Source organism: Solanum stenotomum, chromosome 8 (genome assembly GCF_019186545.1).
Source record: "Solanum stenotomum isolate F172 chromosome 8, ASM1918654v1, whole genome shotgun sequence".
NCBI classification, from domain to species: domain Eukaryota; kingdom Viridiplantae; phylum Streptophyta; class Magnoliopsida; order Solanales; family Solanaceae; genus Solanum; species Solanum stenotomum.
In genome coordinates, this window is record NC_064289.1 from 731833 (window position 1) to 741844 (window position 10012).

The window sequence follows — 10012 nt, forward strand, 5'->3', positions numbered from 1 at the left end:
GAAAAACGAATGAGAGGGAAAAATCGAATTATAGAAAGCTTCTTTTCGTTTTCCCTCGAAAATATCGAACGCCATTTATTAAAAGTTAAAAAATGGTAACTAATTTACTACACAATTTTTCTTTTAATTACTATATATATGACCTTTTTTTTTCTACCTATAATTGGTCAAAAAAGACCATTTCATTTGCCTTCTTGCCAGTCACCACGAGTATTTAGATTCATGTTGGGATAATCGATTGTTGAAGTCATTCATCTTGTACGAAGATTGATAGAAAATTATAAAGAAAGAAAGATGGACCTACATATAATGTTCATTGATCTTGTACAGGCCTATAACAAAGTCTCGAGAGTTATCCTTTAGAGGTGCTTTGAGGTTAGAGGTGTCCTAATGATTTATATTAGGGCGATAAATGACATGTATGATGGAGTTAAGACTCAGATTAGAACGATGGGAAGAGACTCAAAGTAATTCCCATTTGAGATGGGGCTACACCATCAATGATCTTACCTTTTTCCTCATTTGCCCTGGTGATTGATGAGTTGACACAATCAATTTAGGATGAGATTTCATAGTGTATTTTATGTGTTGATGACATGTTACTGATTAATGAGATACCGAACAAAGTTAATGCTAGACTGAAGGTTTGGAGATAAACTTAGGAGTTCAAAGGTTTTAGGTTGAGTATATATAATCAAGATAAATATTTGGACTGCAAATTCAGTGTTACATGATGTATAAAGCAAATGTGGAAGTGAGGCTTGTAGAGAGAAAGTTATTGAGGGTACTCATAGGGGTAAAGGTAGGCCAAAAATGTATATGGGAGAGTTCATTAGATAGGACATGCATGACGCATCTTCATAATATCGAAAACATGTCTATAGACATGAAACAATGGGGATCGGATAGTGGGATAGAAGGTTAGTAGAGGTAGAGTGTTGTCTATAAGTGTTTGTACGAGTACTAGTCGCACCCTTATAATTCGGGTCATATGTTGTTTATTGTGATTCAATTATCACTTAATTAGTGGATTTCACTAGATACGTTATTTGTATATTAAATTTGTGTGACATTTTTTTTTATGATTTTTCCTCCTCGGATCATATGCTCAATGTAATCCTACAAATTATAAATTGGATTTGTGAAGAGTAAGTGTAAGAAAACTTTATCCATATCTTACGAAGTAGAGAATAAGGTTGTTTCCAATAAACTTTTGACTCAAGTATATACTGATATAAATACAAAATATTCTTTTGGCCCTGCATGTTTTTTGAAATTGAAACCTTAGAAGTTAAGAGCTTTTGAAGTTATGCTTTTCAGAACTTGAAATTGCGTGCATTTTACTTAATTTAAAGTTTATAGGTAGAAGTAAAATATTTTAAATTAGATTTTTATTTTTTAATCAAAATTTATGATCACGTAAATATTTGTAGATCATTTTTAAATTTTACAACGAATGGTAGCTCAAAGTTTGTTATTCATAACAATTGTTTAAGAAAATGACAATAGACTATCAATTAATACGTGTACACATGATCAACATGTATGAATTGCAGACCTATAAATGGTGGTTAGAAACCAATAAACGAGTTAGGGCTATAGCTGGGGTCTAGTCTTTTGATTCATTTACTTCAATGCATTAAAAATTACTCCATTTGTACGTAGTATTTATATTTCCAAACTATTGAACTAATAATGACGCAAATGTATATTTCAATTCTCATGTTCTTCTTATATCCAGAAATTTTGATTGAAAACAAAACTCTATCAACTTATTTAATTTGCAATTTTAAGATTTATTTTTGTTATGATATATTTGAGTTGAAGGTTTCTCATAAACAATATCTCTATCCTCATAAGGTAAGTATAAAATTTGCATAATACTTGTAGGATCAATTACATTGACTTTATTATTGACGTAATTTATAAAATATGAGAAATAATCTCACATAATTAATTAAATTAATCAAATCACGAATAAATTAGAGTATTTACCTAATTAATCTAAAAAATGAATCATTTCATTGCAAGTTGCGACATGCATAAGGTAATAATAATACTAATAAATCAAACGACATAGAAAAATCTTCAATGATAAAAAAGACTTTAAAGTATGATGTAATATGAATTTGGTCAATTAACTTACATATATAATACTAATATAAAAATTAAATATTTTAAAATCAGAAAAGGGTCACAACTATCCTTAAATTATTCAAAATAGATTAAATATACCCTTAAACTATATTCGGCTCAAAAGTGTCCTTCCCGTCTTACTATTGGACCACACTTACCCTTTTGTTTAACGGAAGAGTGATGTGGCATCCATTTGTGTATTAAAATGCCACATGGGCCTCCACATGTACACGCCAACACACCCACCTCCACATAGAAGCCCTAATTTCGCTCCTTTTCCCCACATTTCATCCTTTCACCAATCCCAATTTCACCCCTTTCCCTTGTTTCATCCCTTTCTCCTTTAAATAAAAGCTCCTTAGGTATTTTAATGGAGAAATGGATGAAATGAGGGAAAGGGGTGAAATTGGGCCTTGTGAAAGGATGAAATGTGGGGAAAAAATGAGTGAAATTAGGGCTTCTATGTGGAGGTGGGTGTGTTGGCGGCACATGTGGAGGTTCATGTGGCATTTTAATACACACATCAATGCCACATAACTCTTTCGTTAAAGAGAAGGGTAAGTGTGGGCCAATAATTAAACAGGAAGAACACTTTTGAGCTGAAATATAATTTAAAGGTATATTTAATCTATCTACACTTTATTATTTTAAAATTCGACAAAGTCATGAGATTTCACTAAATATATTTATGAAGCAGAAAACAAGTACGACTAAAAAGAAAGAGAGAATATAAGAGAAAATTAGGTGATGGGAAGTACGTACGTAATTCGTAACAGTGCATAGCTCGTTCGGCGTAAATTCAGATATGATAATTAATTAGCCAATTCTATTATTTTATATATATATACACTCCGTCCTATCTCTCTAGCTAATTAGACTTTATTATGAAAAGAAAGCCAACGTTTTTTCTTCACATAAACATATGCATCTTTTTAATTTTTGTACCCTCAAATAATTAACTACCAGAAAACATGTGGTTTTGTCTTTAATATGGACGACAGAAAATAAAGCAATTTGTAAAAACTATTGGTCTCGAACAGTTTATATTTTATTAAAATAATTTCACAAACAACTTCACTGTATTTTCAAAGGACTCTCATGTTATTTAAGATGTAAATGAAGAGAAAATAATATATATTTTTGATATTTTAATTTAATTTATTCATTTAATATTCAAAATTTACTAACCTAATTAACAATTAACTAGGATTTGTGCTTAATAAGCTCGTGTGAAAAATATTTACTGTTAAGTTATTCTTCATTACTAAAATTTGAACCTTAAACTTCTAGTCCAACTTAAAAGGACTCCGAGCAGAATGTTTGGGACTCCTACCGTGTGTGATACTTTAGATTTCTCCACTCTTAGGACCTGTTTGGTCATGCGATATGAAATCATGATATTATGAAGTTGAAGTTTTGTTTGAACATGCGATATGGAATTTTTGTGTTGTATATTTTCTCATAAACATAAGAATTTCATAAGTTGTAAAACTATTAAAATAGCCCCAATTGTTTATTCAATCTTACCAAATAAACAATTTTTTATAAAATCGCATAATAAATTATTACAAATATTTGTTTTCCACTTAAGTAACTGTTTCATCTAACTTTAATTGATCAAACTTTAATCAAATAAAAAAAATTGAACATAAATTGTAGTGTACTAGTCTTAATATAATCCTCCTACATAGTACAAACAATCTTCTCACGTTGAACTTGCATTTTTCGATCATATGACCTAGAAGATGAGCCAACATTGCTACTTTGAGTTATTTGTTGGTCAATATCATTCGCAACTATATTTTCATGTTCACATACCATAAATTTTCATCACTCCTTTGGTATTCTCGCAAATAATTATGTAACACTACAAGCTATGACAATTTTCACTTGTGTGTCAATATCATAATGGTTCATGCCTTGTTTCACTTGTGTGCAATTACACATTTTCAGTGCATTAATTTGTGCTAAAATCAAACATATTGGAAGTAGTGATTATCAAACACATATCACCAATTTTATCCTTTTCATAATAAATTGTTTTAAACATTTTTATATGTAGCCGAAAGAGAAGCTTTTTTTATTATGAAAAACCAAAAAAGTATTGCTCCTCCGTTCTTATTTATACCAAATCAATTCATACTTTATCATTCATGTTTACCAAATTTAAAATAATTATAAATTTTATGCTTGTGAAAATAATAAATTTTTAAAAGTAATGATGTGATTATTAATTTTATTTACATATGAAATAAATGGTTAGTAGATATAAATGTGGCGTTACTTTAACAAAATATAAACTTGTGGGTCAATTTTTATATTTAAAAAATTTCAAATCATGATATGGAATTTCCAAATCATGATTTTTGGAGAATATGGAATTTCATCTCATGATATGGAATCAACGTGAAATTGCATGTCCAAACGTTGATTTCATCTCACAATTCTATATCATGAAACAGTATCGCATGGCCAAACACCTAATCAAATATGTGGGTTTAAAAGTTGGCAATAAAGAGTGTATCCATACAAATAACTCTCTTTTTTTCATTCAATATTCGATAAAATTTGTGTCGCATGCAGTTTCATTAAAACACAAAAACACTCTCCATGATACTAATTAAAATTCTTTTCATTCCAAAACTTAGACCAAAAAACTTGTATTAACAGTAGAACATCTTACCATAACATCTAATGTATGACATGCACTCTTTTTATTTAAAGTGTTGGAACCTAAACTAGTTAGATCCAAAAAAAATTAAATAAGCTAAGGTGATTAAACACACAAAAAAGTCCATCATGTCCATAATTGTCAACCAAATATCAAGTTTATATTTATAAATGAATATATAGGAGTAGTAGTTAGTAGAGAATGGGAGTAATTAATTATAGAACAGTACTATTTAATTTCTCACATGTAGCAAGGGCATTTTGGTACTTGGCATAAATGGAGGAAAACAACATGTCCTACTCCCTTTATATCACATTATATTTTCACTCCCTTCCATTTCATTTCCATATAAACCCTAAACAAACAGTACACTTCCCCCTCTGCTCTCTCTTCTCTACCCCATTAATACCAAAAAAAATTTGCTTCCCCAATTTTAGCTAAAGAAAAAGTACCAATTATTGATCATTTTCAGAAAAAAAACAAAACTAGCTATACCAGTACTCTTCCAATTTTTTCCAGTATTGTTCAAACATACGAATATTTCTTCACTTTCCTTTTTTTAAATTTTATTACTCTGACGATGAACAGTAACAAAATCAATAAAGCGACCGATCTAGAATAAGGAAGATAAAGATCGATCCAAAAGACGTATTTATGGCTTCTTTTACGGAATTAGTGGAGAGTTCGAATCACCATCATCACGAGAAAATCAACATCGAAACAGTTAACAACATCGAGATAACTTCTTCTTCTTCATCTGCTGCTGCACCAGCTAGCTCAAGTAGCAGATATGAAAATCAGAAGCGGCGGGATTGGAACACGTTCGGACAGTACTTGAGAAACCACAGGCCTCCACTCACGCTCTCTAGATGCAGTGGTGCTCACGTCCTTGAATTCCTTCGTTACCTTGATCAATTCGGCAAGACTAAAGTTCATACTCCGGTAGGATTATCCGATTATATTCTCTCCAGAATTCAGTAACTTTTTGCTTAAATTTTTTATATGTATTAAAATAACTAAAAATATTTGAATTGAACTCAATTTAAAATTGTATATTAATCTATTGTTACTGAAGAAACTCAAAAACATCTGCATCTGACGATCTTACAGTTGGTACTATATATCTCTCAATTACTCAATTTATGTGACATAGTTTGAATTTTGAAAGTTAACTAGTAATTTTTTCTTTGACTAAAAGCTTATAAATATTCAATTGTGATGTTTAGGGAGTAATTTTCAAATATATAACTTTTTCACCCGTTTGTGATTCAGATGTGTCCGTTTTATGGGCATCCGAATCCGCCAGCACCGTGTCCGTGTCCGCTAAAGCAAGCTTGGGGGAGCCTTGACGCATTGGTAGGACGACTTAGAGCGGCTTATGAAGAAAATGGAGGGAAGCCGGAGACGAACCCTTTTGGTGCTCGTGCTGTTAGGCTTTATCTTCGCGAGGTTCGTGATTTACAGTCCAAAGCGAGGGGAGTTAGTTACGAGAAGAAGAAAAAACGGAAACGCCCTCCTCCACCACCACCGCAACAGTTGTCCACGTCAGTACAACTGCCACTGTCATCGCCACCACTATCAGGTGAACCTGAACGTTAAATTATTGTTTTCTTTACCATTTTTGCTTCAATCGAATAGATTTTGGTATGAACTTTTGCCATTCATGAGATACAAAAGTGTCGAGTCATTTACAGACAATAAATATGTTAAAAAGTTAATTTTTTAAGGGGTTGTTTGTATGGGTATTGGCCTATTGGGATAGATAAAGTTATTCTATATTTATTGATTGAGATATTTCACCAGATAATGATGATTTAAATAATTTCATTACTAACTAATATCCCAATAAATAACTTTTTATCCCGTAATTATATATTATCCCTTATTCCTATGTAGCAAATGTCCCGGAAGTTTGGAACCATGAACACAATCTAAGATTCCTGCTAGTAATAATAATAATAATAATAATTTATAATCAGGGTGTTTGGATTAGTTTGTGCGCGACTAATTTTATGAATATATGTTATCTATTATCAATACTAATGCATGCTGAATATCTCTTTCGAGATTTAGGGCAAATGAAAAGAAATTGCTTAGGGTCTGTTTGGAAAGCCACCAGGTAATTGGAATTGGTGTAATTACTAGGGTAATAATTATCAGCCTAGTAATTACACTGACATGTTTGATTACCACAGTGTAATTACACATGTCCTGTTTGGATGCCACAGTGTAATTACACATGTTCTGTTTGGATGCACAATTGCAATCATAAAATTATAATAAATTTTAAAAATAAAAATTAATCATTTAAAATTTATACGAGAAAAATAAGAAATTTTATAAATGACATTAAATTAAATATTTAATATATATATTCTTTTTTAAAAATATATTAATTAATAAACATATTTACTGTAACTAATATTATGAAAAAATAATTGATTTATATTTTTTCAAATTAATATATTTCAATTGAATTGATCGTAACAACTAAAAGTATGAAGTTTCTACGAACATTGTGAAATGCATGTTTGATAAAAAGAATAGTAATATATAAATAAAATATCATAAATTATTAAATGTTTGACAAAAATATAATCTATCAAGTCTAATTAAAAAATGACGTGCAATGTAAATTCAATATTACTAAAACAAATAAAACTGAAAATATAACATAAGTAATAAATTTAGAACAAAAAAATCAACATAATACTCTTATAACAAATTTCAACATATCAATAAATATGATTTATTTTTACTTCTTCATAATAAAGAAAACGTAAGTCTATAACCTTACTTAACAATAAATTATATTTTAATTTAAAAATTAGAATACTAATAAAATTATGCTAATGAGAAAATAAGCATGACATAAAGAAATAGATAATACGAGAAAATTACATAGAATCATGTAAAGTAAGGTTGAGAACAAGAATAAAATGAAATATAATAATAAAAAATAAAAAATAGACTTTTACAAATTTTTAGAATAATAAAAATAAAAATAGAAAGAAATTAAAATAATAGAATTAAAAAAAATTAAAACAAAAAAAATAAAAATAGAAATTAAAAAAAAATGAAAAAGTAATCAGGTGGTAATTACACCATGTAATTACCAGTAATTCACAGTTTCTACATGTGAATTGTAGAGTGTAATTACCCTCTGCCAATTACACCAATTACATGCTGACCAAGTAATTACATGTCCTTCCAAACAGGACAAGACAGTGTAATTACACTAATTACACCAAATTTAATTACCAGGGTGTCCTTCCAAACAAGCCCTTAATATTTTTGTTTTCAATGAAATTTGAATGTAAGACCTCATAATATATATTCTTTTGCTCTTCCGCTTTCCAACTTTTACAGCTTTAATGTACCTTCCAATTGTTGCATGCTCTTATACTAAACCTGTTCATGCTTCTTACTAAGAACGTTAATGAAATTGCTACACAACATTATGGTGTTACACTTAAAAAGAAATACTGTATTTATCTCCTTTTTTACTTTATTTTTTCCAGCGAATCTTAGATTATACCTATATATGTTGCTCGAATTCTTTGAAAATATCGATGAGTTTATGTCATATACTCCAAAATAGTGTATTTTGAAAAATCCAATACAAATACAATAACAATTTTGAGAAGTCCAGACAACTTAAGCTGGACAATAAAGAAAAATCAGGGTCACATCTATAAAGCAAGATCCTAGTATGTTTGATTGAACTGTCTCTAATTACTCGGATTGAAGTGAAAGTTGGCATATAACTACCACAAAAACAATTTTTAGCGATAATAAATAGACACATTATAAAAAGTGTTACAGTCTTTATCTGCATAAGTTAAGTGACATTAGATTCAATGTCGCAAAAGACTTTAGGGACATACACAAAGAGCGTTAATTGCCGCTAAAAATACATACATATGTAGTGACAATTGAGTTATTGTTGTTAATTAATTATCGCTAAAGATCATTTTTGATGTAGTGTATGGTCTTTGTTTTCTTGAAGCAAAAACTGCTCATTATATGTGACAAAGGCTAACGACCACAAGCTAAAGGACCAGATCAGATCGACTATATTATAGCATGATATAATTTACATATATATATATAGAATAAAGCAAAGGAAAGAAGCTAGAATAGTTAAGTATTCTTTGTTCAAATAAGAAAAATTTAGTTGATTCCAACTTGTTTGAGATTGAAGATGTTAGAAATATCAATGAGTTACTTGACTAGTAAAGCTATCCATATATTAATTATTTGACAAGAGTTACTATTACTATAGTCATGATCATAATTTTAAATGAGTACTCCATAATACCTATATAATTTACTCTTCATTTTTTTTTCTCAGTATATTTTACATATATTTAGCTCACTATCATTTATTTTTGTTTTTTTTTTCCCCTCTAAAAGGTAAAGGTGCATTACCATTTGAGTTATGACGATTCAGCAGCTATACCTTCAGGCCGCGCAAAACCATGGGATTAATTTGAGGTTCTAGTGACGAAATCAAAAATTTTAATAAATTAAACTTGTGCGGTGCTATATTGGGCTTTTTACTTTGTTCTATATATACTTTATTTCAAACTCACTCAATTTTAATTTGTTTGACATATTTTGACTTGATACTAACTAGAAGAAAATAATGAAGACTTTAAATCTCATAATCTTAAATTAAAGATATGTCAAATATATCAAAATGTCATTCAATTTAATAATCTTAAGCTTGTCATTTGGAAAGTTAGAATTAAAATATTTCTAAGAAGGGGGGAAAACATTCTTTTTAAATGAGCTAAAAAGGGGGGGAAGTAAATCAATTAAGTGCAACTGCTTAATTATTCATGAAATTAATGTATCAATTACTTGAATCCTTAAGAAAGGTCTATGAAATACATTGGAGAGAGAGAGAGAATACACATAAATTCAAAACCACAAATAAATAAATAAATAAATAAATAAATAAATATATATATATATATATATATATATAGTAGTGTACTCTTCTGAAGTAGGGAACAGAAAATCAAAGCTCGCATTTACTATAACTTTTTGCAACTGTTTCAACAGGAAGAAAAGAGGGTCTCTAACACTATTTTTCCATTTCAATTTATTTGTATGATTTTGATTTAGCATGAAATTTGAGAAAGTAAATAAAAATTTTAAATTTTAAGGCATTAAATCAGATAAATTTTCTTTTTACTT

General features: G+C 29.2%; 1 protein-coding gene across 1 annotated transcript; it reads left to right on the forward strand.

Moving 5' to 3' along the window:
• Nucleotides 1-5150: 5150 nt before the first annotated feature.
• LOC125873055 (protein LIGHT-DEPENDENT SHORT HYPOCOTYLS 4-like) lies at nt 5151-9397 on the forward strand. Its single transcript, XM_049553908.1, has 3 exons — nt 5151-5749; nt 6080-6389; nt 9224-9397. Exons 1-3 carry the CDS (start codon nt 5462-5464, stop codon nt 9250-9252), a joined length of 627 nt encoding a protein of 208 aa, XP_049409865.1. The 5' UTR covers nt 5151-5461; the 3' UTR covers nt 9253-9397.
• The last annotated feature ends 615 nt before the right edge of the window (nt 9398-10012 follow it).